The 16,422-nt window shown below is 39.0% G+C and overlaps 1 protein-coding gene across 1 annotated transcript in view; it reads right to left on the bottom strand.

The window, feature by feature from the left end:
* The window catches only part of LOC143030170 (prostatic acid phosphatase-like), a 44,193-nt gene extending 31,612 nt beyond the window's left edge, over positions 1-12,581 (bottom strand). The window contains exons 1-2 of the mRNA XM_076193331.1: positions 12,423-12,581; positions 2,955-3,053 (exon numbers count right to left, since the gene is read on the bottom strand). Of these exons, the coding sequence (XP_076049446.1) occupies positions 2,955-3,053; positions 12,423-12,536 (213 nt within the window). The 5' untranslated portion in view covers positions 12,537-12,581. The remainder of the gene's footprint in view (positions 1-2,954; positions 3,054-12,422) is intronic.
* Positions 12,582-16,422: the final 3,841 nt, after the last annotated feature.

Raw genomic sequence — 16,422 nt, 5'->3', positions numbered from 1 at the left:
TAGTAACTATGTAGCAAGTGCTGAAACAACTGGTTGTTTCAAGAGAAGATCAGATAACTTTACGGAAAGGGATGACAGATGCTAAGGGGCATGGAACTGCCTAGTGTAGGCTTTATGGTCTATTGCAATCTCCTCCATTCTTATGTTCTTATGCAATTTCCTTGTTCATCAATTTCTGGTTTCTGATACAGGTTTGTGGCTTTTCTTGTCCATGCTTTCACTCTAGTTCATAAAACTTTAACCAATGAGAAGAAATCTCATGAATTTTTTCACCTCAATTGCAAATTCTTTTACCTCTGATAAATTATGACCCTGAAAGCTTTTCCTTTCTTTTATTGTGATCTTAGTATCATCCTCATTGATTTCCCTAATAACTCCCTTTTATTTGTGAAAAACATTAAAATTTTGTCATCTGTAGTATGAGAATACTTCACACTGGGGTAATAACTGCATATTATCAAGCAGTGGGGATTACATGGTAGTACACAGCAAATTCTTTTGGGACTGTATTGGGGCACCACTATGGACTGGATTCACACACCATTTGTCTATGATAAGAATAAAATATCTACTCTGAGGAATGATCCTCCTTTTGTACTACAACTATCCCTCCCTTCTGCTGTTCCATTGAAACTGTGGTGGGATGGAAAATAATTCTGCCACTCTGATTCCCACATGAATTGTAAAAGGCATCAAACTGGGCTGGAGTGATATGGGCTAGGGATTCTGTTCTCTATATGTTCATCCTCCAAGAAGTCAAGACATGATAAGTTCTGGAAGAACTCCAGTCAGAACCCTAAAATTTTAGTCATTAAATGTGTATGATTGTGGTACAGATGATTAAAGGGAAGAGATTGGCAGTATGTTTGTAAAGAGTATGGATGTGTTAGCCTTAACCTCTTCAGTACGGGCCAAAATCTCGCGGGCAGCATTAGCTGCCAGACGTACGATGTGTCGTAATAATACTTGCATCATAAAATATAGTCACCGCTTATATCGATCGTTCTCTCTTTCACCCATGAATTTTGATAACCATAGAAAATATGATGAAGACAGTTTAGAGAGTATGTCATTACGCAGGGGCAACTACAATAAATATAATCAAGACGCCGATATGGCATTCTCGCGTATCCACTTGCTCCTCATGCCGCCTACGTATGCGGCACTGTATGGAAGGGGTTAAATGAAACTATGTTGAAAGGTTGGGGTGATTTTGAATTTGGTAGTATGATGGGCAGTGTCTAGAGTCATCAGAGGGCATAGGAGGGAAGAAGTGGCTATGCTGGTGGCAAGTGATTTGATAGGGAAGTATGTGGAGTGAAGTGTCTTCAAGATTAATGTAGGTGAAAGCAAAACTGGGATGTGGGTTTTTGTGGGTATTTATGGACCTGGTAGTGAGAAAAGTGAAGAGAAAATGGAGGCCCTTTTTTTGTAGAGTTTTAAATGTGTTAAGAGTTTTGGGAAGAATGTGAATGTAAGGGTGTTGGGGGACCTCAATGCTAGAGTAAGACACGAGCTAATACATGTAGTAGGGAGATTTTTGGTACCAGGTAAGAATTTTAGTGGAGAGATAATGTTGGAGATGGGTTTTGAAAGTGATTTGCTGTCAGCAGACTGTATTTAAAAAGTCTTTGGACTAAGGACATGTACCTGTATGTGGTCACCCTGCAAGATGGTTGGGTAAGGGAATCATCTCCCTATTATTAATTTTCAAAACCCATAAACCCTTTATATCCATATAGAAATACAGCCCTAAAGGACTGGTACCTGGTTGCAAGACCAGGCTCGAGATTTCTGTCTCAATTGTATTTCCTCTAACTTCTTACTTCAAGAGCTGACAGTCCTTGTCCTCCTACTCTCAGCCAGTCACAGAAACAGTTCCACACTACTACAATAAAGACAGTCCATTGTTTCTTCCCAGACAAATGTTGAGGGTCCAAGGATCATTGCCAGCCACTGAGAGGTTTCCAGTTAGTGAAACTCAAATCAACAATCATTATTCAATCTTCATGGAGATGGAGAACCACAAAGGAAACAATTTAATACTTGTTATCCTCATTTTTTTTTTTTTAGTACATATTAAATTGGGGCAATTGCTTATTCAATGTATGAATTTTTCATTATATAAACATAAGGAATTTTAGCAAAATCTTTTCAACAAAACAGAAATGACATAAAACAATGAAGAAAATTGAGAATACATGACTGGAGATTTACTAAATCAATTAAATCCTGTCTCTACATACAAGGGGGCTCCTCCCCCTCACAAGGGAGGTTGCCAAGCAAGGCATGCACCCATCCTCAACCAATTCCAGTCCCATGCATTGTCCATTTGTTTCCCTTTCCTCTTAGCTCCTGATGGATGAAGGATCTTCCCTGTCTCCCTGCCAAGATAATAAGTAACACAAGACATAGTACATCCAAAGCTGGGCAAGCTCTTCACTTCCATGTCAACCTTTCCTCCTTGTCCCATCATGCAAAGAAAAGAGAAGACAAGGAGAAATCCCTTTGGACTGTCAAATCAATGTCCATACACAACCATTCTACATTCACATCTATCCCCTCCATTCTCCCTTTCCCTGCTCAACAGACATTCTCCTTTACAGATCCTGGCCCTTACACATATCTCTATGAGAAGATTTGGACTGTTATTTGTGTTCTATTAGTGCGAGACCATTACTGTGTCACTGGCTGAAAGTAGTAGGAGGGAAACAGTCATCAGTTGTCACTTCTCTATAAATTAAAATGTTTAAGATATATAGTTGACAGTGACAGATATCTTTGGCCCAATACCAAGTGTCGGCCTCTAAGGGCTGCACCTCTTGATAGAGGTGGGGGACTGACTGCTTTTGAGAATGGAAAGCCTTGCTCTCCCATCTTGCGGGACCATCACATGCAGGTACCCATCATTGGTACCAGATAAATCCTATGAGGACAATCATATCTCTTATTACCTGTGTAAGTTGACCAAATCCATTCGGCCATGTTGCACCATCTTTGTATGGATCATTTGGGTATGACTCAACTGGGGCACGGTCTCCATGACGGAATAACTGCAAACAAGATAGAATTAGGATAAATGGTCAAACACAAGAATAGGGAAAAAATCAATAAAAAGCAAACTTTACGGAGCACTGATTAAATATGTGATATCCATACTTCCCTAACATTGTTTCATTATGAAAGTTCAATAAGCCTCCATGTGGCTGAGTTGGTAACCCGCTACAGTAATTTCTCACATACACATACACATACACACACACACAATCAGCACTCAAAATGGGATGAAGTAATAAGCGGTGTTCCACAAGGAACAGTTCTGGCCCCAATAATGTTTGCTATATATATTAATGATATGGATGAAGGAATTGAAAGCTATATGAGCTTCTTTGCAGATGATGCAAAATTATTGAAAAAAGTGAACACGGAAGAAGATTGTGAATCACTACAAAGAGATCTAAATATAGTACAGGAATGGAGTAGGAAGTGGGAGATGGAGTTCAATACAAAAAAGTGTAGTATAATGGAATTTGGAAAAAGCAAAAACAGAATAACAGGATCATATAAATTGGGAGAAGAAGGAATAAAAAAAGTAGAAAATGAAAAGGACCTGGGAGTCATTGTTATGAATAATATGTCACCTGAAAAACATATAAATAAGATTTTTGGAGAAACCTATAATTTAATAAGAACAATCAAAGTAGCATTTACATATCTGGATGAAGAAATGGTGAAGAAAATTCTAATCACCCTGATAAGACCAAGATTGGAATATGCAACAACGATATGGTCACCAAGTGCAAAAAAATGCATAAAAAACTTGAAAGAATACAAAGAGCAATTACCAAATTGGCACCAACACTCTCAAAACTATCATATGAAGAGAGACTAGCAAAACTTGAACTACAGACACTAGAGCAAAGAAGAGAGAGAGGAGATTTGATAGCTATTTACAGAATCATGAAAGGCATAGAAATTACTGATAGAGAGAATCTGATAAAATGGGATGACAGAAATACAAGAGGACATGGAAAGAAAATAAAAAAAGACAGCTATAGAAGAGATGTGAAAAAGAACAGCTTTCCTCACAGAGTAATAGACAGTTGGAACAAGTTAGATGAGAAAGTGGTGTGTGCAAAAACAATACATGAATTTAAAAATAGTTTAGATAAAATGAGATACGAAAACGGGACACCACGAGCATAGCTCCCCTTCCCGTAAAATACAACTAGGTAAATACACGACTCGGTGGCATGGTTGGTAGAGTACTAGACTGCCAGTACGGTGCCTGGTTCGAATCCTGCTGCCCAGGGTTGAAATTATTTCAGTATCACTACGCTTCGAGTCATTACTCCGACTCTCGTGGGCGGGGGCGTTGGAGGTGTGTGTGTGTGTGCGTATAAGGTCATAGCATTACCCATAGATCGGTCATACAAGCTCTGAGCGGGTCCATATGAGTATAACTCTTCTTCCGCAAAATACAACTAGGTAAATACACCTTGAAAGTTACACGAACTGCTTTGCGGATGACGCAAAATTATTAAAGAGAATAAACTCCAAAATAGACTGTGACTCATTGCAGAGTGATCTCAGAGTGGAGCAAGAGATGGGAGGTAGAATTCAATATCAAGAAGTGCAGTATAACTAAATTTGGAAAAAGCAAGAAGAGAATATTAGGATAGTATAAAATTGATGGGAAAGAAGTAGAGAAAGTAAGTTCTGAAAGGGACCTAGGAGTAATCATCACCAAAGACATGTCACCACATAAACATGTAAATAAAATAGTCAGAGAAACATATAATTTGTTGAGATCAATAGAGCTGGCCTTTGAATACCTGGATAAGGAAATGATCAAGAAAATATTACAAACACTGATGAGGCTAAAAATGGAATATGCAGTGCTGATATGGTCACCCAGTACAAAAAAGATAAGAAAATTAGAAAGAATACAAAGAGCAACAACAAAGATGGTCCCAACACTTTCAAACCTGACACATGAACAAAGACTGGCCGAAATGGAATTGCCAACCCTAGAACAAAGAAGAGAATGAGGGGACCTACTAACCATCTTCAGAATTATGAAAGGAAAAGAATGCCTTGATAGAGAGGACTTACTAAAGTGGGACAGAGGAAAAACAAGAGGACATGCAATAAAACTCAAAAAGGATAACTACAGAAGAGACCTGAAAAAGAACAGCTTCCCACACAGAGTGATAGATATATGGAACAAATTGGATGAAGAAATAGTGTGTGCAAACACAATACGAGAATTTAAGAACAAACTTGATCTTGCAAGATACAAAAACGGGTCACCACAAGCATAGCTCCCCTTCCTGTATAATACAACTAGGTAAATACACACGCAAAAATAGAATCTCGGGTCAATATAAAATTGGTACAAAGTAAGTTACAAAAGTAAACTCTGAAAGGGACCTAGATGTAATTATCTCAAATGACATGACACCAGACAAACGTGTCAACAAATTAGTAAGAGAAACTTTTAACTTAAGATCAATGAAAGTAGCCTTTGACTACATGGATGAAGAAATGGTAAAGAAAATACTAGTTACAGTGATAAGACCAAAATTAGAATATGCAGCATCACTATGGACACCTAGTAATAAAAAAAAAATCAAAGAGCAATAACTAAGATGGCACTAACACTTTGCAATTTGACACACAAACAAAGATTCGATAAATTAAATTTACCAACCCTGGAACAAAAAAGAGAAAGAGGTGATTTGATAACCATTTACACAATTATGAAAGGGATGGAAATTCTTGATATGAATTACCTATTTAAATGGGACATAAGAAATACAAAAGGACACGAGAAGAAACTTAAGAAAGATAGTTACAGAAGAGATCTGAAAAAGAATAGCTTCCCACAAAGAGTGATAGATATCTGGAACAAACTGAGAGGAAATAGTGAGTGCTAAAACTATACACGACTTTAAGAAAAAAACTGGATGCAGAATGATACAATAGCAGGTCACTACAAGCATAGCTCTCTTCCCGCAAAATACAACTAGGTAAATACACACACAGACGAACCACCATCTGGAGCGGACATCTGGGGTTCACAGCTTTTTTTGCTAAGTTGGAGGAAACACCTAGTCTGGTACTGTATGGGAAAGAGAGAGCTTTGCTTAACACTCAAGTGACTGAAATGATTTATTAGAATAACTCCACCGAGTGGAAAATAATTCAAAATGGAGGATGGCGAAGACAGACAAAAATATGGTGAACCAACTAAAAGAAGACTAGATGTGAGCAGGGTTGAATCACCATTAGGTGTCATCCCCAAAAAAAGCTGTAACATGGAAACGCCTCTATATAACCAAAGGTACGAGGAGAATTATGGATTTTCAGGGTTTGCAAGAGAAGGTAGAATACTAGGTGAAGGTACAGATTTAGAAGGGGAGATAAGGCATAAAAATATTCTACAAAATCAAGAGATTACAGAACTAATAGATTGAATTATAGACCTAAAAGCAGAATACTGGGCAATGTATTGAGAAATGAACGAGTTAAGAAAATAATGCTGAGACCAACAGAGTGCTTAATGACCTAAAAAAATTAAACTAAGTATAAAACTTGATTAAAAATTAAAATAAAAAGAATGAAAAATGAAGATACTAACAAAAATGAGGCTTTGAAAAGAGAAGTAAAAGAATGAATACAAGTGGTGACCAAGAAAGTTAAAGATACCATAAAAGAGACAAATCTTCTAGACATCAAAAATCAATGGAAAGTAGATCAGGAAAACCAAAAAGTAGCTTTCAAAGTAATTGTACAAGTGGAGGAAAATGCAAAAGAAACAGTCATTAAAGTAATTAAAGAGAATGAAAATTGGGTCAGGGACACAGTTGATAAAAAGAAAGTGTATAATAGTTTATGGTATAAAAATAAAGCACAATGTAGCTAGATACTTAATAGAAATGGAGGAGAAAGAAATAGCAAAGGAAATTCTGAAAAAAGATACAAGAGGGGCAAGAGATGGAAAAAGAAATAGAAGTGCATTGATGGGACTATACTCTAAAGAAAAAATAGATCTCTAAAAATTAAACTAAGGTCTCAAATGATGGTGGAAGAAGTACTACCAAAAACAGTGAAGAGTCGGAACACAAAACCACCGACTCCGACTCCAACTCCTCTATTTTTGGCACCACTTACTCCAAATCCGACTCCTCTTCATGTAATTAACTGATTATGGCCTACATATTTTATAAAGCCTATACAACACACATACGCTCCAATCTTGAAGAGACTTATATCATTATAACTGGTTTATATCAAAGCATAAAGATATATGTTATAGTGTGGCTTTCCTATGTTTGACCTCTTCATTAATACTTTATTACTGAAGTAGAGATTTTTTGAAAGGATATTCAAGAAAATTCTGTAAAATAAAGATTCTATAATGTACCTCTTGATTTAACTACATACTGGTACTGCTATGCGATTATTGCGATGGACATCACTCTGGTTCTGGAACCGATCTTATCGATACGAGTACAATACAAGATACAGCTGAACATGTTTGAAACGGGAAACTTTTTTTTCAACTTTAAATATCCTTATTTCAATAATTCAATGTTAAAAAGTATAGAAGGGACAAAGAAGGGGAAAGGAGAGAAGACATAGTATCATTGCATTAGTCTACAGTTGAAATCATAATTATCCTGCTGTTTGGCAATGCAGCATTGGGAGAAACCACCAAACTGATGGAGTGATGGAAACGACGCATATGGAACTTGACAGGGATATTACAGCTCCCATGACTGTGTGTCAACAGAAGGTGTAAAATGGAGGTGTTTATCTAATTTATTCAAGTAATACTTTGGAGGTTTATCGCTCTATGTATAAATTTGAAAGCCAGCATTGCACAAGGACATTTTGGGGGTTTAGTGGAATGACCACAAAGATAAGACGAGATTTATCACATCTTTAAAATTATTTTTTTTATATAATCTACTTATAAGGAGTTTGCACTGCATAACTTTACAGATTAAACGAAGGCATTATAAAGTGTAAATCTAACTGGAGTCGGAGTCGGTATATTTTTACCAACTCCGACTCCAGTGACACCGTAATTGCTTTTGACTCCGTCTCCAGTGACCGTAATTGCTTCCAACTCTGACTCCGACTCCACAGCCCTGCCAAAACCTACTAACATCACTATCAATTCCATTGTCCAAATCATATATACATAAAGAACAATAAAGATCCTAAAACCAACCCCTTGGGAACTTCACTAGTAACATTTCTTCATTTGGATTTTACACAGTTAATGATGTCCCACTGTTTTCAGCCACTAATTCACACACTTTTCCTCCTCTGCCATGGGCTTTGACTTTATTTAAATAGTAGTCTCTGGTGGGGCACCTTGTTGACATTTTGCTAAAGTCAAGATATATACGGTAACATTGTAACTAACATTGTTATCTGGTGCAAAAAGATAAAAGATTAGTTACAAACCACCTACCCTTGGCAAACCCATGCTGTGAGTCACAAATCAAATTATGCCTCTCAATATGATCCTCGATACTATTAGCTTTTAATGACTCCAGCATTTCACCTATAACCGATGTCAAACTGACTGGTCTATAGTTGTGCATAGAAGATTTATTACCCTTTTTAAATGCAGGAACAACATTTGCCTGTTCCCAAGAAATTGGCACAAGTCCATTGTCAACCAACTTACTATTTCCATTAACTATTCACAGATTTTAAATTACACTTTTAACACTCGGAAAAATTTCACTTGGACCCAAGGATTCTGTAGCATTAAATATTTACCTAAATGTAGTACAGAGAAAAGGAGCAATGTCCATTGGAACTTGTCTTCTCTAATTTTTTATCATACCTATCCTCAAATTTATGTACAGTTCCAACTTAATCTGCATCCTTAATTCCAATTATCACATTTAGACAAACTCATGTATTGTTTGAGCTTGACTATATCACTTTCTAAGCTATTCCACATACTTATTGTAGAGTGTAGGTTTAACTTCTACATTTAAATGGCAAAGTAAATTCTGGTACTGTGGTTTGTTAAATGTACCAGACAGCTCTCTTGCCTACAAATATGAGGCAAGCTCCATTCTAAGCTCAGAGGGTCGCCAGAAACATTAGAATGTACATATTTATAGGGTTGCCAAAATATGGTATAAGTAGGCTGTTGCTATATTCACATATAGAATATTTAAAAGGTTGGTCACATCAGATGGGCAATGCGATAAGAGGTGCCGGATTAGTTCGCTGATTCTATAATAGCGAAGGCCATGAGATGTAGAAGTTTCAAGCAGGTGTCTTGTCAACACCCTGTTGGTTTCTTCGGTCAAGAAGAGGGCTTCAGGTGGCTTGACCAGGGAGCCTATTGTTCGCTAGGGGCATCATCTGGAAAAGTTGGTGACTTGAGTCACTTGGGCAGTCCCTGGAGAGTTGGTTGAAGACATCCAAGTTCACTCTGGTAGCATATACATGCATGCATGCATGTGCACACTAGGCATCGAAGGGATATGACAGGCAAGCTGAATATCGAAGATAACAGCAAAAGGAGACAATATTAGCATCTATATGGAAACCTATTTCTTCACATGCTTTAGACATATGGTCTTTCTTAATTTGCTCTAGTGACCTATTGAACCCCTCCAATCTTAAGTCTATCAATCTGTTTGACTACATCTTCCTTGCTAATGCTGATATTACTGTGAGAAAATATTTACTAAATGTGTATAGATGAGGCTGTGATGCATGTGTATAGATGAGGCTGTGATGCATGAGGGGGAGTGGGTGGGGGATGGGGGTGAGGAAGTATGTATAAGAACAAATTTGACACAGCTGTGGATATGCTGTGTCTTGCGACACTGCTTCTGACCCAGGGCAGTGGACAGGATGCAGGGACGACCCGTCATTCAGGAGGTGCCAAGATAGGAGGGAGGGAGAGAGGAGGGTGGAGGGGAGTGGAATATATGGGAAATGAAAAGGATGGGAGTGATTTCTATGCCTTTCTTTTTGGCTATCCCCCATGTAAGGGGGGAAAAAGCCTTTGGTATATGTATGTATGTATATATGTATCTTTGGTAAATTTTTAGAGGTGCACACCTATGAGATATAGCATTAGAAAATAAGATATTCAATTTGTAAATTAAAATACGTCAACATAATATACATTTTTCTTGGCAGAGATTAACAACAGAAAAAGTTGCTAAATGTGATACACAAACTGACAGAGCCACAGTGACTGCTTAAGATGCACTCTTTGTTTTGATAGATATGATCATAGAAATCAAAGCATGATAAATTCGTTTAACCTATCATAACCTGCATTTAGTAATGCTGGTTAGGTTAAAAGAATTTATCAACCTCTGCATCTATCAAAATAAAGATGACATCTCAAGCAGTCATTGCAACTCCATTAGTGTACTACTTTTAGCAACTTTTTCCATTATTGATTTCTGCCAAGAAAAATGTACATTACATTGATGTATTATAATTTACAAAATGAATATTTAATTTTCTAAAGCTATATTGCATAAGTACTTCTAAAAATTTAACCTATCTTTTCCTTATTCCTAGGTATGTAAAGATGAAAGAAACCCTTGTTAACAGTAGGTCCAATGGATTCTCTCACTTCGTAGACTCAGTAATTAATTGCTTTAAGAAATTATATGATCTTGTGTTACATTAAAAAAATTGTACAGTTTCTGATCTACTAAACTTTCCCAGTAAATGTTTCTATAGTTAAAATTTCCTATGATCACAAAATTTTTGTACTGCAATACACTGCAAATTTATTGCAACAGGGGTTCAGTCTGTCCCATACGGTACTCAGGTTAGGAGGTCTATAGAGAACCTGATAATTTTCTCCTTGTTCCTGCCTATACCCTTCACCCAAATTAATTCCATGCCTACTTCCTCCTTATCAAGGTTCTGTAAAGAAAATCCTGCAAGAACTAGACATATATAAAGCCTATGGTCCCGGCATTTACCTGGAGATCCTCAGAGACTCAATATTTCCAAGCCCCTAACAATCCTATACAACAAGTCTGTAACAGAGGGAGTCCTCCCCTAAGAGGTAATACAATCATCACACACATCCAGTGGGGATGACAGAAGTAGACTACCATCAGCATAAGTAGTCAAACAGATTGACAGACTTAATGCTACAAAATCCCTAGGCAAATTTTTTTTCCTAAAGTTGCTTAGAGTTTGAAATCTGTGACCAGTTAATAGTAATATAAATATTCAACAAGTCAGTAGATAATGGATTTATGCCTATTTCTTGTGGGTAGGCAAATGTTCCCTTACAAAGAAAAGAAAAAAAAGGGGTAAATTGTCAATGCACAACTACAGGCCAATCAATTTAACATCAGTTATAGGCAAAATGTTAGAATCAACATCAATATCAATTTGACAATGGTGTTGACATTATGTACCAGATGTTCTCCCATTCCAAGTAACATCACACCAAATATTTTTTAAAAAGTGCTACAGAGCTGAGCTTCATGCTTTTCTTCAAGCTATGAAACTCCTCTACATCCTAGTCTGGTTGGATGCCAAAACCAGCAGTCAACATTCCTGATGACCTCTTGAATTACAGGTACCACATTACTAAATGCAGGTTAGGTTAGTTTAAGTTCTGTAGGTTAGGTTCAATATATTTATTATACTTTAATTTCTTTGACCTCCACGTCTATCAAAACAATGATGGCTCAAGCAGTTATTGTGGCTCCATTCATTTGTGTATCACTAGCAGCTTTTTCTCCGATTTCCACCACGAAAAACGTATATTTAAATATTATATTGACATACAAAATAAATATCTAATTTTCTATTGCTATTTCACGTAGGTGTGTAATCCTAAAAAATTACATTTTCCCATCTTTTCAACTTATTAGTTTGTGATATCAGTCTTCTGTTGATTTTTTTTCACCTTGTTTAAGTTGTTAGTTTTTTTTATTCTATTATTGTTATTATCATTATCTGGGTAGCTATCTCTAGTATGGTTTTTGTTGTATTTAAAAAAAAATCCTGTTGCCTCTGCATCTACTACCACTTATCTTTCTTTCTTTCCAAATATTAGAACTTTCAACATCTTTCGTATTTCCGGTTAAACCTCTTTTCAACTTTGTTCTTTTCAACTGACTCAAAGTTTCGTATTTCGTAAACGGTCTCCGATTCGTTTTCCGTCACATATTTCATGTCATTCGACTGACTTACCAGTTTTTAAAGTTGTAGCCCACATAATCATCCATCTCCATGATGTAAACGTTTACATACGAACGGCATTAATCAATTTGTAGTACTTTACGTGTTTTCTTCCTACATGTTTAAAATTACCTCATACTGTGAAAACATGAACCATCAATTTAAAAGCGACTTCTCATTTCTGCTTAAGTAGATTTGCAACTTACCACATGAACAATTTCCAATGTTGGTTCGGCTGCTTTGACTATTGTATGTCTATAAGTTAAAATACTTAAAAATATTAAAACACTAAAATTCGTCTTGTTCCCTAGCACCACCATCGTTTACGCTTCCACTAATTCTGTTTGTTTACATTACTGTCCATCGGAGGAAATCACTGGAAAGGCTGTCGTTGCTGCCAGACGTTTGAATAAAACAGGACATTTATTTTAAAAAAAATATGCGGGAGGGAGTAAAAGAAAACACACACACACACACACACACACACACAGTGGCGCAGTTGGTAGAACGCTGAGCTGCCACGAAAGTGGCCCGCAGCTCCTGGTTCGAATCCTGCCCAGGGCCGAAATTATTTCAGTACTGCTGCGCTCCGGGTCGTTACTCTGACTCTCGTGAGCGGGGAGTTGGGTGTGTGTGTGTGTGAAAGGTCATAGCATTACCCATAGATCGGACCTACGAGCTCTGAGCTCTCTTCCGGAAGGGAAATAGCTGTCGATCACGAGTCCAACACGTGATCCAAAGACCAAGTGAATACACACACACACACACACACAAACACACACACACTATTCCCCGGCCGGGCGGAGATAAGTTGGGTTTGTCTCCTTTCACGTGTAACCCCTATTCACCTAGCAGTGAGTAGGTACGGGACGTTAGTCAAGGAGTTGTGACCTTGCTGTCCCGGTGTGTAGTGTGTGAGTGGTCTCAGACCTACCCAGAGATCGGCAAATAATGAGCTCTGAGCTCACTGCCGTAGGGTGGTGTTTGGCTGTCTCGACAGAGACTGCAGCAGATCCGAGGTGAATACACACACACACACACACACACACACACTCGGTGGCGTAGTTGGTCGACTCGGTGGCGTAGTTGGTCGACTCGGTGGCGTAGTTGGTAGCGCGCTGAACTGCCACCATAGTGGCCCGCAGTTCTTGGTTCGAATCCTGCCCAGGGCCGAAATTATTTCGGTACCGCTGCGCTTCGGGTCGTTACTCTGACTCTCGTGGGCGGGGAGTTGGGTGTGTGTGTGTGTGCAAGGTCATAGCATTACCCATAGATCGGACCTACGAGCTCTGAGCTCTCTTCCAGGAGGGAAATAGCTGTCGATCACGAGTCCAACACGTGATCCAAAGACCAAGTGAATGAATACACACACGACTCGTGGCGCAGTGGTAGAGTTCCTGGCTGCCACTACGGCGTTCTGGGTACGAATCCCGCCCAGGGCTGAAATAATTTCAGTATCGCTGCTCTGCGGGTCGTCACTCCAACTCTCTTGGGCGGGGAGTAGGGAGAGGAGGGGGTGGGTGGGGGGGGGCGTGGGTATATGGTCGTTTCGCTACATGGCCAGTTCGCTACCAACCATTTCGATACATTGTTCGGTCGTTTCGCTACATTTCGCTACACTTTTTTTCGCATTTGTGATCCGAATGTGATAAGAAATACGATGTATGCAGGTTTATAGAGCAACTGTAGACGACAGAAGAAGAACTTAGGCGATAAGCACATAATAGAGACTTTCAGCATTTCCACTTATCGGTGATCCATTTGACGTGTCACGTATAAAGTTAACCCATTAAACTCCGATGACAAGATTCTTGTCATTTGTTCAAATAAAACAAAAAATCATAAAACACCAAAATGTTTGATCAAACACCAGAAAAATATGACGTCAGTCCTCGCTTCGCTCGCGAAGCGAGGACTGACGTCATATTTTTCTGGTGTTTGATCAAACATTTTGGTGTTTTATGATTTTTTGTTTTATTTGAACAAATGACAAGAATCTTGTCATCGGAATTTAATGGGTTAATGCATTTTCAATGGTTCATACCGTAATAAAAGTCCGGTAGGCCACATACTGTACCAAAGAAAAAATTCGTAGGCCACATCCAAAAGGTAGGCCACATACTATACCGGCACCTATATTGCTTTAATAGTTTGGGAGCGCTAACCGCTGCCAAACTAAAGAGGATCGCACCGAGGAACGCGCCCAGCTCTGATAATGTGCATAAGTCACTATTTTATAATGATATCTGGTCGTTGCGTGTAGGGTCACAGCATTCCCCATAGATCGGTCATACATATGTTCTGAGCTCTCTTTCGGGAGGGAAATGGCTGTCGATCACGAGTCCAACACGTGATCCAAGACCATGGTGAATCACACGACTTGACGGCGCAGTAGTAGCGATCGCGGCCGCCACTACGGTGGTCCGGGTTCAAATCCCGCCCAGGCCTGAAATAATTTCAATATCGTTATTCCAACTCTCGTGGTAGGAGAGTTGTGTGTGTGTGTGTGTGTGTGTGTGTGTGTGTGTGTGTGTGTGTGTGTGTGTGTGTGTGTGTATTCACTTGGTCTTTGGATCACGCGTTGGACTCGTGATCGACAGCTATTTCCCTCCTGGAAGAGAGCTCAGAGCTCGTAGGTCCGATCTATGGGTAATGCTATGACCTTGCACACACACACACACCCAACTCCCCGCCCACGAGAGTCAGAGTAACGACCCGAGGCACAGCGATACCGAAATCATTTCGGCCCTGGGCAGGATTCGAACTGGGTACTGGGAGCACTTCTACTTCCCAGTTCAGCGCTCTACCAACTGTACCACCGTGTGTGTGTGTGTGTGTGTGTGTGTGTGTGTGTGTGTGTGTGTGTGTGTGTGTGTGTGTGTGTGTGTGTGTGTGTGTGTGTGTGTGTGTGTGTGTGTGCGCGTGTGTGTGTGTGTGTGTGTAAGGTCACAGCATTACCCATAGATCAGTCATATATGAGTCTAATACGTGATCCAAGACCATGGTTAATCATCATCATAGCTTATCACGCCAGACAGGCAGCCATTCAAGTGTTCTTTGGTTAATTTTGACCAGGTCAATGTTGTCTAAATTGGTTGAAAGCGGGCACGAGCTTAGGACATGGTCAATGTTCTGTTCAGTTTCTCCGCACTCGCAGGATGGGTCGGTTTTGAAATATGAAATAAAAATCACCTTATCCTTTCTGCAATAAGGACATTAAACACAATTTTTAAAATACTTTTAATTATTTCGCAAGCCAATAGCTAAAGCAGGCTGTAAGGCAGTGGTTCCCAAACTTTTTTCTGTCATTTCCCCCTTGCACCCAGTTCAACCATCCAGATTTCCCCCTTTCATGTGTATGAGGGAAAGAGTAGTTAAAACACACTGTGACTATTTACTATTTTATTTTTCAAATGTACATATACACTGATAAACAGGCATTCTCTCTCTCTCTCTCTCTCTCTCTCTCTCTCTCTCTCTCTCTCTCTCTCTCTCTCTCTCTCTCTCTCTCTCTCTCTCTCTCTCTCTCTCTCTCTCTCTCAGACATGAGAAAATCCATCTGAGATTTTTTTTTTACTTAGTTGGTAGTGTAATTATTTCCCCCCTGGTAGCTTCAAATTTCCCCCCAGGGGGAAATTTCCCCCAGTTTGGGAACCACTGCTGTAAGGGATGGTGGAGGTGGGAAGTGGTGATGGGGGAGGAGGGGGGGGCGTCACTGAGAACTATTTTGTCCCTGGGAGACACTTTGGCATGTGAGGGCTCTGGCTAGAACAATATAGAAATATAAGTTAGTTCAAAAGTTCCTGTAGCCCTAGGTGAACACCCTAACTCTCTCTCTAACCTTCTTTTTCTGTCTCTTTTACCTGTCTGTCCTATGATTAGACTCATTGAGTTACCCGTTTCTGGATGTTCTTCTATTCTTTCTACTTCCTAACTGACTTTGTACCTTCTACTTTGTCACCAAATTACTTTATTTCTAAGTAGTTTATCTGATCTTTGTTATACTTTAAATCTAGTTAGATTCTAACTTTTGATTTTGGCATCCTGAGTTCTGGGTCTTCCTTATACGCCTCTTACCACAACTTATTCTCCCGGTGAATGACACGTTTAAAACGTCCTCAACTGTGATATGACTTGTCCCTTCACACCTTTCTTATCTCTGGGACCCGTATTTCTAAGTGCGAGTTTCTTCGTTTTATCCTATGC

Source organism: Oratosquilla oratoria, chromosome 12 (assembly GCF_046742065.1).
Source record: "Oratosquilla oratoria isolate Oo_2021 chromosome 12, ASM4674206v1, whole genome shotgun sequence".
In the NCBI taxonomy this organism is placed as follows: Eukaryota; Metazoa; Arthropoda; class Malacostraca; order Stomatopoda; family Squillidae; genus Oratosquilla; species Oratosquilla oratoria.
Note: the sequence above shows the minus strand (reverse complement) of the source record. Positions and strands in the feature narration are given on the sequence as shown.